The 16,772-nt window shown below is 36.3% G+C and overlaps 1 protein-coding gene across 1 annotated transcript in view; it reads right to left on the reverse strand.

Annotated features, from left to right (window-relative positions):
• Positions 1-16,772, reverse strand: part of LOC109610481 (proteoglycan Cow) — a 181,265-nt gene that overhangs the window by 105,988 nt on the left and 58,505 nt on the right. The window contains exon 6 of the mRNA XM_025413353.1: positions 669-826. Coding sequence (XP_025269138.1) covers positions 669-826 — 158 coding nt within the window. The remainder of the gene's footprint in view (positions 1-668; positions 827-16,772) is intronic.

Genomic DNA, 16,772 nt, shown 5'->3' on the forward strand with positions numbered 1-16,772 from the left:
TATTTTCCGAGTTATAAGGCTTGAAATCATTTCTTAATTTTACATAAACCATAAAATATCTAGTAAAATATTCATTTTTCGATTATCTTACCTTAATACTTTTGTGCACAAAATAATGAAAGAAATCAATTGGTGTAAAGAAAAAACATAATTGTTAAAAAAAAAATATGTAATTTGCAATTAATAATTCCATATTTTTTCTTAAAAACAACTGTATGTTTTCTTTACACCAATGGATTCCTCTCATTATTTTGTATAAAAGTATTAAAGTAGGATAATCGAAAAATGAATATTTTACTAGATATTTTACGGTTTATGTAAAAATAGGAAATGATTTCAAGCCTCATAACTCGGAAAGTACTTAATGAAAATTAACTTAATTACAGTGTTTTGGAAAGCTCTCGAGATGAACTATAAGAATATGTAAAAGTATATAGGGTGTCCCGTCTAAAAAGTTGGATGTGACCTTCAGGTGACTCTTCAATATCAAACTAATGACATCATCTTATGTCCCCCTTCAAGCCATACAACTTTTGTCTGAAACATTTTTTTCTACAATCAAAATTAAAAAAGTTATGAGGATGGAACTTTTAAAATGGGACACTATAACATTACATATACTGATATTGATTACAACTAAAATAGGGCGTAAAAAAGTAACGACTTACTTTGCCGCGTTTAGTATACTTGAGATACTGGTAATGATGATTGTCGTAATTGAAGTCGTGAGGCGTGAAAGTAATGTCATGGTTGTGTCCCATCTTACCCATGAGTGTCTTCTTCCTCTGTATTTGCATCTTTTTCGAGTACAAACGTAGATCAGCAACTGCAAAATTCATGTACGATTAATACATTTTTCTCGTAGGACATATATATTGTTTGCGAGTCGCATGGCGAAATATTTCAATCTAACTATGTAACAGTGAAAATATTTCATTAGCTCGAATCAATTCAATATGTATTATCGATAAATGGATAATATCAGAAGTCGAAAATCTGATTACACTTATCCACAGCGAAGCAAAACTTCTTTCCTATCTTTGCAGTTAGAGAAATTTTTCTGTAAGATATATAACATTCTCTGATTTATTACTAAATGATATGAATGGCATAAGAGAAGGTCTAAAATATTGAAGAAATATACAGGATGATTCATAGAGTGAACGATGTGAATATTAGCTAAAGTTAAAGAGCTATGAAAAAATTTTTATACCAAAAAATGTTTGACACAGAGGGGGACATCGTATGGTATAAACGATATTTTTATAGATAGAGACATTAAGGAGATTTCAAGATCAATTTAATTTTTTTAAACGGAACTCTCTATATTTTATTGTATATTCTTATAGCTTATTTCAAGAGCTTTCCAAAACACTATAATAAAATATTTTTCCTTTAAGTATTTTTTGAGTTATAAGGCTTAATTTTACATAAACCGTAAAATATCTTGTAAAATATTCATTTTTTGATTATCTTATCTCAATACTTTTATGTAATGTAATGAGAGGAATCAACTGGTGTAAAGAAAACACATAATTGTTTCAAAGGAAAAATATGTAATTTCCAATTAACAATTACATATTTTTTCTTAAAATAACTTCAACCCCCTTCAAAAACCTTCGGCCTCCCCCTCCCGCAATCACCCCGCCGGTAGGCAAGGTGGACCTCGCTTTACAACTTATAGCATATACAGGGTGTCTGCTAAACATGCGGCAAAAATTCAGGGGGTGATTTATTGGGTTATTTTAAAACTTTTTTGTTATCTGATGATTTTCGAAAAAATGCTTTGTTTCGAAAATAAAAGCAACAAAAGTTTTTTGACCAATTTTTCGAAAAAATGCTTTGTTTCGAAAATAAAAGCAATAAAAGTTTTTTGACCAATTTCTTTTTTTTTTTTTTCTTGTAATTTTCAATAATTTTGTTAAAAAACCTGTATCGCCTGTTATCTCTGGAATAAAAAATTGGTCAAAAAACTTTTATTGCTTTTATTTTCGAAACAAAGCATTTTTTCGAAAATCATCAAATAACAAAAAAGTCTTAAAATAACCCAATAAATCACCCCCTGAATTTTTGCCGCATGTTTAGCAGACACCCTGTATACATTGTGATTGAACTCTTCGCAATGCGTCCCCTAGCGCCCGGAAAAATGCGAGAAGGGAAAGCCTCCTTCCATCCTCCCGCGCGCGCGCGTGTGTGTGTGTGTGTGTGTGTGTGTGTGTGCATACACATACGTTTCTGATATTTATATAAGCATCTTTTGCAAAATATATAAAAACTTTAATTTGTTGTAGCTTCTAAACTAATGCCATCTCTTACTTATTACCAATTTTAGCAAATATGCATAAAGCATTAAAATTGTGAAACTTCAATTTGTATCTTCTAAACCAATATTATTCTCCATTTATTTCTTGCGTAGAATTACTCAGAAAAATTTCCTCTACAACATATTTCAGTGGCAAAATCGGCGAAGTTTGACATTTTATGCACATTTACTCAACAGCTGAAAATTTAAAACAAAAAATATGAAAATAATTGAGACATATTTTGTTTTATTTTGAAAAATTAATTTTTTTTATTAAGTATTTTTATCGGATTATCTCAAAACATTTATTTATCTCAAAACAATCTTGCTAATCAGACTATTTGATATATTTTGATATATATATTTCAAATTTTTATCTATTTTATCTTATTTATTTATATAAAATAAAGAATTAAATTTGAAAAGAGAATTTTTTTAAAATTAATAGTTAGGAATTTGAGTTAATAATTAGAGATTTGGCTCAAATAATCAAAAAATTAAAAAGAAAATGACATCGCGTGGTAGTTGAAGCGCAGAGAAGTAACAACTTTTTTCTTTTTTCAATATTAGTTTATTAAAAATGCATATTACAACAACAAAAAGCGAATGTTTCGGATCATCTTTTGATCCTTCCTCAGCCCGATATTATGACGCATTACATTGTACAAATTTGTTTCTCGACGCGTAGGTGACGCTAAATTGCATCAAATCAAATATACTATATATAAGTCAAATATACTATAATTGTGCTGTGCAAAATCGCAGCAGATCTAACAAATCGAGTAAAAATAATAAAATAAATACCGAGAGATATTACACGTGAATAAGTTTTTTGTTTAAATTAATAGTTAGAAGCATGGCTCACCAGATTCCGCGCTTTTTACAATTAATAACAATATTTCGTTGTATGTCTCATGTCGGTTCGAGATTCGATGATGAACTGTATAAATATGTCCTCGATTGTCAGAACGTAAACATAGACTCCACCGAGGATATGCGCAGTTGACGGTAACAAACATACGAACGTCTGATATTTTCGATAAATTATAGATTATCGTCGCAAATGCATGATGCAAGCCCTCTTTATCACTCTGCAAGTTCAAGTTATTTTTTGGCATTTAATAAACAGCATTTCAGACAAGTCTTTTGTCCAATGAAAACTCTCTGTCCAAAATCTCAGATTCTTCCCAACTAAAATCATGACCGAACTCCAGTCTATGATTGGTTATAACTGAAAGTTGTTACATAATTTGTCGGATATGATTTCGGTGTTCAGAAATTCGTTTTTTAAATTGTCTACTAATTTGGCTGACATATGATGTATCGCAATCATTGCACGAGACTTTATACACTACATTGTTACACCAATCTTTTGGCATTATGTCTTTATGGACCCTGACAAAATTACGAAGTTTATTTAAGTCTAAATAAGATACTCCCGTTTCATGATTACGAGGAACTTGCTTAACCCTTTCATACTTCCGGGACATATATGTCCCACCTACGAAAAAAATCATAACTTTTAAACGAATTATCCTATTGACTTTTACTTTGACTTGTTTTAAAGAAGAAGGTTCAAGCTATATGTAAAAAAATCGCACTTTGAAATAAAATGTTTACAATACAATATAATTATCTAAAACTTTGCGAAAAATCAAACTTTTGATAGAATGAAGCTTAACCGTATATTAATCGAAAAATCATAGAAGTTATGCGCTATTTATAAATTTAAAGTTTTATTTAAATGTGATTACAACTTTGCGTCAAAGTTAAATTGATATCCCTTCTTTTCTTTTCGATTTGATTTTGCATTTCGCCTTTTTTTTTATTTAACGATAGATCGATAAAAAAACGTAACGCTAGGTGTAATAAATTTCAGATTAATTAACGCGCGAATGCAGGCTCGTGTTGTTCGCATAGTTACGACTTGAATTTTGTGGAAAATCGCCACGCGCGACGATCGGCAGCAACAACAGCAGCAGTAGCAGCAGCAACAGCAGCTGATAAAAATCCAATAGTCCCAGTGTTTGCCAGCCGGAAAGGGCAATCATGTTCATCATGGTGTCCTGCGCTCCCGCCGCTGCCTCCCGCCGCCGTCGCGGTGTCTCCTTTCGCCACCCCTATCTCGCGTCCCTTCCAACCCCCATGCGACCCCTCACTCCAATCAACAGCTCGAGCAGTTACGTCCTACGAGCCCTGAGCGTAGCCGTCCCTGGAAAATCCGGGGGTAGGATTCACGTGCTCGCACGTTGAGAAACGAACGTCCGGAAAATGACAAGGAGGGACGGAGATTGAAAGAACATGAACGCTTCCAGCCTTCGATTCGAGAAGGGAGATAGCGCCCGAAGAACAGGACAGCGCAGAGTCGCGGGTGGAATTCGCCCCCAGCAGCAAGAGGATGAAAATCTTAAAAAGAAACCGCTATCTTGGACCGGGATAGCAGGGCCTGGTCTGCGCTACCCTCCGAGGACGGAGGACGAACGATCGGCGTGAGAAGACCACCGATAGATAAGTCGCCGAAATTAAGATTTTTGAATTATCGGGGTCGTTATGGTCCGCGATACGGCATTGTCGCAGAGTGCAGTAATATCTCGCGTATAGCGGCACTATTGGCCACGAATCCGCGTACTCCTGCGCGTAGGATTGACGCTGTTATCGACCCTGGATCGCGAGAAGGGAGACATTCTGGTGCGGGCGCTTATAGTGTACAGTTATCTTTGCAGTCCAGTTTTCGTTTGTCGTTGTCATATTGTGTGTCGCCGCCGAGATCAGGGCGAGAGGACGAGACCGAGCATCTCCTGGCTACAGGAGCGAGTATCGGTGAAGTTGCCCATCGCTAAATTGTGAGCTACGTACGCAACTCCGTCCGTAGACCAGGCTCTGTCGCCGTCGCCATTTTTGTGTCTCGTTGTCGTTTAGGCTTTGTACCAAACTTTTGATTTTCGTACATTTCGAGCGACCGGAGACAAGCGATCGGAGAAGAGGCATCCAAGACGATTGTAACGTCGGCCATAGTTATATAAGGATAAGGAATTCGTCCGGGATTCGGGGTGTCGCGAAACACGTAGCGACCGGTTCTCGTATATCGACCATGTGCGCGGTAAATCACGGGGAAGACGTTCTCCATACGTACTGTAAAAGAGTAAATGCTCGAAAAGAGTTGTCGAAGTCGCGTAAAACATTCCCGAATCGATCTTCATGCGATTTTCGTGTATTAATTAGCGCGCGTGCGCGTGTGTATGTGTGTGTGAGACCGTTGCATGTCATGACTTTGCGAATATCGTTCTGTCTTTGTCGCGCTTATTACACCCAGAGAAAGATTTATTATATTCAAATAAATTAGTACATTAGAGTACCATTTATTTGAATACAACATACTTTTATTTGTGCAAAATTTTTATTAGATTGTGGCTATGAGAATTACTTGGTGCAACTAATTAATTTTATTTAAGTATAGTTATGCCATGTAAAGACATATTTATTAGATATGAAATAAACATGATATTTAAATTAAAAATCCAAGTAAGGATTTTTTTGGTCAAATAGATGCTATATTATAGAAAACAGAAATATGATGCTATATTGAAACCACGATTTCAGGGCTCTTCTATTGTCCGAAATTGCGATACCGCGCCGTCGAGAACATGTGAAGCGCGTGTACGTGTACATGTATGTTCAATATGTTAATGTAATGTTATAGTTATAGTGTAATGTTATAGTGTTAAAAAATGGATAATGAGATATGGAGCTTTTTACAAAGTTCGGGCTTGGGAAGCTACACAGATATTTTCATACGTAAGTACATTGTAAATTTTTATTTGGAATTGTGTGATCCTCAGTTTTAACATAAATTGCAGAAAACAAAATTGGAATTAATCAAATTGGCGAAATTACGGCAGATATTTCTCCCCTTACTAATTGCTCCGATTGGTGATCAATTACGATACAAGAAGGCTGTCGAAGTTCAGCACAAAACTAATGTAAGTATAACATTTCTCTTCAATAAATTATTGTAGCCGTTGTTTTTTTCATCTGATAACGTTAAAAACGTTATGTATTTGTGATATATATAATTCTCCAAAAAATCTCAACAAACATAGATATCAACATTGGCCGGTATTCATATAGGGCCTGTTCTTTTTAGCTACACTGCTGCACTAATGCAATTAGTTAGAGTGAAAGAAAGTATGTTTGTCTCTTTCAAACTTATTGCACTAGTGCAGCAGTGTAGCTAAAAAGAAAGCCCTATATGAATACCGGCCAATGTTGATTGTAGGGAACCGCTGGAAATATGGCAGGTTCTTACTTAATAACCACACGGTGAGAACGGTAAAAATAACATTTATTCCTTAATCGTACATTAACGTATATAGGACTTGTGATATCGTCTGGTATGTGTGCCGATTCGGGGATCGGGTCTGCGTCCCCGCGTTTCGGACCTGGTATCGGGTGGACTCCTCTCGGATCCTGTCGGTTTGGATAGACACGTCCCTCGTGCTCGTTGACGTCTGCGTGGCCGTAGACCAGATGATCACCTGAAGCTTAGAGTTGGATATTCGTGGGTCCCGTGGCTCCGGAGAAATGCGTGGTGGCGTGTACCACGGTATTGACGGGACCTGTACTGGCCCCGATGAGACCGGCGTGGTTGACCTCGGACGGAGGACAGCCTTAGGCCTTCCGTAGGCCTTTTTTACGCCGCGTGGCTGGAAAGTGACGGTATGGGCAGTCCTGTTACGCCCTCGTTTTATGGTTGGCGTTAGAGAAGGATCGTAGACCTTCATTACTTCCTCGTTGAGAGAGGCCGGGATGCGGACCCCGAGAATGACCTTCCGAGAGTAAGGTCTAAACTCTTGGGGGCCCTCCACCGATCAGGAGTTCCTGCTGGCCGAGGTGGTCCTTCGTGGCGGAAAGAATGCCACGGATATTCCTGTTGTCGCCTCGTTGTTCCATCTGCCTGACAGCAGCGGAGCTCGTCGCGTCCTCTTCCTGGCGGTGATCTCCTCTGAGAGAGGAGGTACGTTCTCTGATGCTGCCGTGATGTCGCTGAAGTTGCTGCTCTTCTCGAATTCTGCTGCTCTTCTTCTTTCTTCTCGTGGCGCTTAGAAGGGAGAGATGTGAGAGATGTGATGGCTTTGCGGGGGTCCTCCTTATATTTGCCGAATACTGTCTTTGATTTGCGGGAAAAGCACAGTTGGCGTGCGACGCCTAGCGGAGGTGTCCGGTACTAGGTGCGCAGCTTATAAGTAGTCGCCGTGTGCTTGCGCGCTTGCGAGAAAGCAAAGTCGCCGCGCGCCGAGTCAGTGCACTATCGCGAAACGTCTCGTGTGATGTGTACCGCCACACTGATATTTATATAGATAGAGACAAACATACTAAAAAGAACAGACCTATAATACTTTTCGGTATTCATATCGTATTTTTCGGCATCCATGACCGTTTTCCATTAATCAATATTTTCATCCGATGTACAGGTTTCAGTCGAAAATGATGTGCAGATTTTAGTCGAAAATAATGCACAGACGACTTCTAATAAGGCTGAATGCACAATTAAAATTATCGATGCACATAAAAATATTTTGAATTATGGAGAGGATTATGAAGTGTAACATTTAAGTGTATTCTGTGATGAATAAAAAATGCTCATTGAATCGGAATTTAAAAATCTATCCACTTCGATACAAAAGGATGAAAGTCTCGAGAATCTTGATAATCAAGACGGTGATAATGCTGAACTGTCAGTGAAAGGTAACACAAGTGGGCTTGAAGAAATTGTACAATTTGAGTGGATATAATTTGACCACGTTCGAAACGGCCACGTTCGTAATGGCTACTTGTTCGTAATGGCTACTCGTTCGTAATGGCCACGTTCGAAACCATAGACTTAGGAAATTATAGACGGAGCGTAAGCCTGCGGGGTAGGTAATAAACGCGGTAAGGGGAAATAACAGGTAACTTCGGCTATTTCCGTACGATTCGGATATGTTGACGTTATGAGAAGGATGTATGTATCTCAACCAGTGGCTTTCTAATTTGATAATTTGTATAAAAATTTTTTAAAAAATTAATTATAAAATATATACTTTAATGTACAAAAAAAGTACAGGACTTGTTTTTTATTTTGTGTTTTTTATTTTGTTATAAAGTGAAATAGGAATAATTTGAAAACTTTAAAAGTTTAGAATCAGAACATTATATAATTACACGATATTACAATAAGAAGACGAAATTGAGAATCTATGATAAATGTTCGCACTAGTATTATTAATATTTCTACATTAAAATAGTTTATATTTTATGCTTTTTAGAATAATATTTAGAGAAAAGTATAATATATATAATAAAATGAACTAAAAAATGTTAATTATAGTAACGCAAATGCAATGAAAGGAATTAGAAAAATATATATAGTTTCTTGCAAAAACATGTTTTATTGTCCTTTAAATAATATAAGTTTATTATATTTATGTCTTTCGCTTAAACGCTTCGTTTTAACATAATGTGTCAGTTTTGTTTTCGAATATAACATAATCGTACCACGTAATAAATTATTTCTATGATTATTAAAAAAATCTTGATCATTAATATGTTCCCTTAATTTGGCAAATATATTACTATCTGCAAATTCTTGCATTACTCTAGATGTAAAATTATCCATGTTGAAGTGTGTTAAAGTTTTATTTTTGTGTATAAAATTATTAATTGCATTTTCTGTTATTTTACATATATACACAAGATCTCGTGATGGATATATTAGTGGCCCTTTATTTCTTATATTTATTAAATTAACATGTATGTCTGTAGATTTTCCTATTAAACTGTCGAGACATACAGAGCAATGTAATGTTTTTGTCAGTTTTTTAAATATAAACCCTGCTATATAATGAATAATTTCTGCTTTGTATTCTGTTATAGAACTTGAATATTGTGTGTATGTTGGTAACGAATAATCATGATCAATATTAGGTTCAATATGAAAAATATCAAGCCATTTTGTTTGTGAAGCTGATGTGTTTGTCGTATTTATAATATTAATTGGCTGTTCAGATGACACATGTAATATGGAAACATCTTCTAATGGTATACAATTGCCACTGTTTTTATCTTGTATTTCCGTGTGTATAATTAATTTTTTATATGCAGATTTAAATTGTTTAACTGTAGGATTGTTATTATATCCATGATGAGATCTTAAATTACTAAAAATTAATTCAAGATGGTCTTGACTCAGTTTATACGTAGGAATGTACTTAAGAAAATCGTTATCAGTGCATACGAATTTGTACATATGCAATAAACTTTCAATATTTATTAAAAAACCGAGGAACCCAGTTTTTATTCGTGATTTAAGTACATTTCTATGTTCTTTTCCAATTGACAATGATTTGATATATTCTGTACATTCTTGAAGTTTTTGATTAATTTTAACATAATTATCGTTATGTATAGGCTTCTTGAAATCGTATTGTCTTAAATTTTTAGAGTTAAATATATCGAAGAGATCATTAAATAGAATAATGAACTTTACAGTTGGCAAACAAACTCGGGATATCCTCTAGATATCTTATGGATATGCTGTGCTATTTGGGTATATATACATATAATTTTTTTCAATTATTTACAAATGGAATAGCATTTGCTTTAAGCCTTCGACGCATATTATTTGTTTCATAATCCGTTTCCTTAAAATGGGCAGAACATATAGCACCCCATTTTGGTGGATTATTTAAATGTAACACTTCTAGCCATTTCTGTCGCTTTTCATTATTCTGCGGAAATCTAAACAAATAATTCAATTATTAAAATCATATGAGTTTCATATACATATAACCTCAACAATAATGTATATACTTACGAATGAAACGCAAACGAATGATTTAATAATTCTTTCTCTTGTTGCTCAGCATTTTCTTTATATTTCCGATTTTTACAACCGGACACAACACAATAATTCATTTTATAAAAAAATACGACAGCTTATTACAGGTTCACAGCTAAAGGCTTCACTTTTCATGCACGTATGTAGATGTAGTATGTATGTGAGCCGAACGTTTCCGAGTCAACCGAAGTTTGTCGAAGTTGCCTGTTATTTCCCCTTCCGTCGATTATCACTACCCCTCTTGCCTAAAGTAACAGTTTACGCTCCGTCTGTAGTTTCCTAAGTCTATGTTCGAAACAGCCACGTTCGGAACGGCCATGTTCGAAACGGCCACGTTCGAAATGGCCACGGATAAATTTGACCACGTTCGAAACGGCTACACATTTGTAATGGCCACGTTCGGAATGTCCACGTTCGGAATTAAACATTGACAGTCTACACAATCAAGAAGTACATTTAATCGACACTTCTTCGCTGTAGCAATAGACACACACACACACACACACAAGCGGGAGGATGCAAGGGGGGGTCTTCTGCCCTGGGAAGAAGTGCGCCAGGGCACCCCTACCGGCGAGATAGGTGCAAGAGGGGGGCCGAAGGCCTTCCCTCGCACCCCTCCCGCGTATGTGTGTGTGTGTGTGTGGCTACAGCGAAGAAGTGTCGATTAAGTGTACTTCTTGATTGTGTAGACTGTCAATTTTTAATTCCGAGCGTGGCCGTTTCGAACGTGGCCGTTTCGAACGTGGCCACTACAAACGTGGCCATTACGAATGTGGTCAAATCGAATTTTATTCAATATTTCCCGTGGCCATTCCGAACGTGGTTGTTTCGAACGTGGCCATTTCGAATGTGGCCGTTTCGAACGTGGCCATTCCGAACGTGGCCATTACAAACATGTGGCCGTTCCGTACGTGGCTGTTTCGTACGTGGTCGTTCCGAACGTAGCCATTACGAACAAGTGGCCGTTTCGAACGTGGCCATTTCGAACGTTGTCAAATTTATCCGAGACCATTTCGAACATGGCCATTTCGGACGCTTCCGTACAATTTCAATCAAGTAAAAAAATCAAGCTCGACAGCATTAGATTTAATTCGAGTTCATCTTCGGCATCAAATCTTGAAATCAATACAACTTCGGAAATCATCAATAACCAACTAAAATCTAAACTGATACAATATTAACATTCATTATTTTTTTGTTATTTACTCAATTTTCTATTTTTTTTTGCTTTCTCATAGAGAAATAAAGCTTTGTGAGTTAAATATTCAAAATATAAAGCTCACAAAGCTTCATCTATGAGGAAGCCAAAATTTAAAAAATAACTTATGATGAGAAAGCAATGTGCAAATTTCTGATTGCTTCTGATTTTTTTTAACTTTGTGTAATGTATAGTTTCTTTACTATTCGACTTAAAAATTGTAAAAGTTTTTACACTGTATACAGGGTGATCCCGAAAAACCTTCCGTCTGTAAAATGACATATTCCTGACACCATTCTAAGACAATTTTTTCTTTATCAAAATTTGATTTGAAGCGTAGTTTTTGAGTTATAAGCAAAAATAGTCAGTAAATCACGCGTCGGGTACAGAAGGCAGGCAGGAGCGACCCGGCGCGCCGCGAGCGTGGACGCAGCTGATCGCCCAACGGGTGATTACCACTGCATGAGTCACTATTTTATCTTATAACATAAAATTATGTTTTAAATAAAATTTTAGTAAAGAAGAAAATGTCTTATAATTAGGAATACGTGTTCCTTAAAATAACGTTAATTATTAAAAATTATTCCGGATCGCCGCCCATCGAACGCTGTAATCAGCTGATTGCTACACGCAATATGTGTATGGCGGAGTGTGTGCGTAAGAGAGAGATAGAGAGAGAGAGAGAGAGAGAGAGAGAGAGGGAGAGTAAGAAGGACAGACATTCACACGCACGCACGTACGCATACACTTTTTTCTCTCTCTCTCTCTCTCTCTCTTTCTCTCTTTTACAACACTCATACACTCTGTCATTCAGTCACTAATTCTTTCACTCACTCATTCACTCACTCACCTGCTTACTCACTTGCTCACTCATCTTGTAGTAGCATAGCGAATCTTCATGCTACGTATTGTTGTTAACTGCTGCACGGTTATGATTGTTAAAGATGCGCGACATATCGAAACTTTCTCGCTTCGAAACACTCTTATTCGATTGACACAGATTACACGATAACGAGTTTACTGTTTATTCACTCACTCGATTTACATCGTTTTATCGATTATTACCAAAAATTACTTTAAAAGAAACGCGAATGCAAAGAGCACATGACTCGACGCGAAGCGACGGACCGCGGAGATTGTGCGACTACAAAGATTATGTTGCCAGAAACGCGACACGCGACATCTAACAATAAACGACTTGCGCGTGGTGCATGATTGACGCGAGATAAGACGAACAATCGGTTAAAATCTTCGCATTGTGAATGCGATAAAAAACAGGAAACGTATAATGACATACTTAAAAAAATTAATTATTTATTATAAATAATAACTATTTCTAATCATAATAAATAATTATTATTTTAAGAAGATATGTTATACGTTATTACATTTTCAAAACTATGTATTCTTTTAAAGTAATTTTTGGTATCGATAAAACGATGAATCGAGTGAGTGAATAAACTCGCTAAACGTTAATCTGTATAAATCGAGTCTAAGAGTGTTTCGAAGCGAGAAAGTTTCGATGTGTCGCGCATCTCTAACAATCATAACCGTGCAGCAGTTAACAACAATACGTAGCATGAAGATTCGCTACGCTGCTACAAGGTGAGTGAGCAAGTGAGTAAGCAGGTGAGTGAGTGAGTGAGTGAGAGAATGAGTGACTGAATGACAGAGTGTATGAGTGTTATAAAAGAGAGAAAAAGAGAGAGAGAGAGAGAAAAAAGTGTATGCGTACGTGTGTGCGTGTGTATGAATGTCAGTCCTTCTTAACCTCCCTCTTTCTCTCTCTCTCCCCTTCTCTCTCTCTCTCTTATGCACACTCTCTTCCATACACACATGCGTATAGCAATCAGCTGATTACAGCGTTCGACGGGCGATCCGAAATAACTTTTAATAATTAACGTTATTTATTAAGGAACACGTATTCCTAATTATAAGACATTTTCTTCTTTACCAAAATTTTATTTAAAGCATAATTTTATGTTATAAGATAAAATAGTTAGTGACTCATGCAGTGGTAATCACCCGTCGGGCGATCAGCTGCGCCCGCGCTGCGCTCGCGCCGCTCCTGCCTGTCTTCTATACCCGATGCGTGATTTACTAACTATTTTTGCTTATAACTCAAAAACTACGCTTCAAATCAAATTTTGGTAAAGAAAAAATTATCTTAGAATGGTGTCAGGAATACGTCATTTTACAGACGAAAGGTTTTTCGGGATCACCCTGTATATACACAGAGTGATTCAAAATAACCCCAGTGTCCGTGAAATGACACATTCTTGAATCAATTCTAAGACGATTTTTCCTTTTGCAAAATTTCGTCCGAAGCTTAGTTTTTGAATTATTAAAGGAAGTAGTTAACATGACAGATCGGGTACAAGAGGCAGGCAAGGGTGACGCGATTCACCGTCAGACGTGGATGCTTACGCGGGGCGCCTGCTGTGATCAGCTGGTCGCTACACATACAGACACACATGCGAACACATACATTCTCTCTCTCTCTCTCTCTCTCCCTCTCCCTCTCCCTCTTTCTCTCTCTTTCTCTCTTTTATTCGCTCACTCACTTCTAATTTTTTTTTTACGAGAGAGGGGAAAATGCATTTTATGCATACCCACCGATCCAGTGAGTTATGTGGGACTCGAGTACCAAGTCGAATTACCAACTCGGTACTCCCTACTCACTAAAAATCCTTCTCTTTTTACAAAAGACTTTTCTTTGACACACTGTTCCTCTGACTTCCCGAGATCTGTTTTCACTTAACGTCAAAAAATAGTTATTATTACTTTGTTCGATGACTTTTGATGTATTGCAGTAATTGCTTGAAGAGAAATAAATTTTCCGATGGATCGTACGTTCTCAAATTTAACGTAGTTATCACGTTGCACAAGATAGAAATCCACACTAAATTATTAACTGAAAGTTTTTCTTCTTTCATGAATTGCATTCTTTTATAAACTTTCGGCACAGCGTTTCCCGCATTATCTATTCAAGCGGCAATTAATTTTAAAAGATACGAACGCGAAAAAGAGCGCGAATCGAAGCACAAAAGACCGCGATAAGACCGTGCATAAGAACTCGACGCAAAAACTCCGACACGCGTCGCGGTCAACGACTGTGCACAATAATATAGCAGTGGAACAGCTGACAGGGTTTTTCTATACCACGCGGGGCCTTTTAACAGATTCCGATTCCCGCGACGATTGCAATCACGAATTGATAATTGTATCGCTTCTCCGAGCGCGCATCCTAGGATAATATATCTGCATCGCGCATCATATATCCGCACCGAGTTAATACGTCGCGTTCAATATTGTATCCACGCGCCGTGCGATCACACAGTACAACACACAGTTATATTATACCACTATCGTATACATTCAGACCGTACACCAAACACATTCAGGCCGTACATTCACAACGTATTTTTATTCGGAGCGAGACACCTCCGCGCGTTAATATTATATACACACATTCACGCTTCTACATTTATACAATTACGTTTTTACATTTATACAACACACATATACTCTTGTATTCTTTTTCACATCTATCTACACACTCTTGAATAAAGTAATTTTATTTTCTGACTGCAACACCGAGAGCGATTGGCTTGCCTAAACGAAAACCGAATCCTGATCCCGGCTGCGTTATCCATATTATCCGTCAGCGTTTCAGCAGAAGTCGTCCAGGACATGCATAATTACCGAGGAATCAATTGATGTAAAAAATTGCATAATTACCGAGGAATCATTGATGTAAAAAAAAACATAGTTGTTTTTAAGAAAAAAATATATATGTGTTAATTGCAATATGTATAGTGTTTGATGTAAAATGTCTCACAGAAAATACACAAGTAGATGTTGTTAAGCTAAACTAGAAAGTCTTATACTATTTTGCAAACCATGTAAAATTTTTAGATATTAATTAAAAAAGATCAATCACACAATGAGTGCGTGATCCACGTGACTCATTAGATGTACATTCTGGGTATCTTTTGTTGCTATATGACACTTGGCACGCCATCTTTTTGTTGTATTTACTATAACAAAGCAATAGTTTTATATTTTAATTAATTTTTGATGTTGTAACAAAAAATACACTTTATCCCCAAAATAATCGGAATGGCTTTATTTTAACGAAATTAGTGACGCCATCTGTTAGTTTGATATTGATTTATGATTATTGGTTTATGTCAATTCCTTAATCCATTTATATCATACGTAAAAATGAAAAATAGTCCCTTATCATCAAATTTTTTGTTATTAAATTAGATTTAGAAAAAGGTATTAAAAACTTAATTTTCCAGTGATTTGTGAAAGATAAAATGGAGAAAGAAGTTGATACAAGATCTGTAAATAAAATAATGAGACTGGTACCAGACCGCACGAATTGGTAACATTGCGCGTCTCCACGCCACAGTGGGCGCACTTCAACATCGTATGTAGCTTCAGTATGAGTGGCGAGTCGTTCGTGTCAATAGGTAGATTGTGAGAGCTTTTTTGCAAAGTGATTTTTTGCTGCGTCACTATAATAAGCGAGAATTGTACCGTGAAGTTCTGGAGAAATTGCGCGCATGTGATCAGACATCAAAGACACCTAGATGCTGCATCACAACAATACGCCGTGTCACACAGCGCTTTCGATTATGGAGTTTGGAGGCACGGAAAACATTCCTGTTGTCTCCTAGCCCCCGTATTCACCTGATCTGAGAACCTAACCTAACCCTATGATTTCTTTCTCTTCCCAAGATTGAAAATTCAAAGGATTCGCTTTGATACGATCGAAAACGTAAAAGCGGCTGTAACCGACCAGCTGAAGGCCATTCGGGTTTCTGAGTTCCAGCACTGCTATGAAGACTGGAAACAACGTCTTAGACGCTGCGTGGCTTCCCAAGGGAACTATTTTAAAGGAGACAGAGTTAAATTATAGTTAAATTATAAATAAAAGTTCATCTCGAAAAAGTCTCATTACTTTATTTACAGACCTCGTATGTATCGATCACTTCATAATAAGAATCATGTATCGTGTGTCATATGTTGATTACTTCATGATAAGAATCCGTGCTCTGTAATAAAAGGATGAAAGAATTAAAAAAATAATTATGTAAGATAAAAAGTTTTAATGAAATTATTATGTACATATAATTACAAATGTTGATATTAAGGAGAACAATCCACACTAATTGTTTTATACTGTATAATAGTCAGTGTTGTACTTAGATGATTTAAAAATTAACTAGATAAAGATGAAATAAAAATATATAAAGTTCATGTTATATAAGATAAAGATAAATTCGTTTTAAATATATCTAGATAAAGATGAAATTATATAGTAACTCATCTAGATAATTTCCAGATAATATTATATTTAACACCACTTATGGCAAACAATTATG

Source organism: Camponotus floridanus, unplaced genomic scaffold (genome assembly GCF_003227725.1).
Source record: "Camponotus floridanus strain SB8 unplaced genomic scaffold, Cflo_v7.5 scaffold65, whole genome shotgun sequence".
Taxonomy (NCBI): Eukaryota; Metazoa; Arthropoda; class Insecta; order Hymenoptera; family Formicidae; genus Camponotus; species Camponotus floridanus.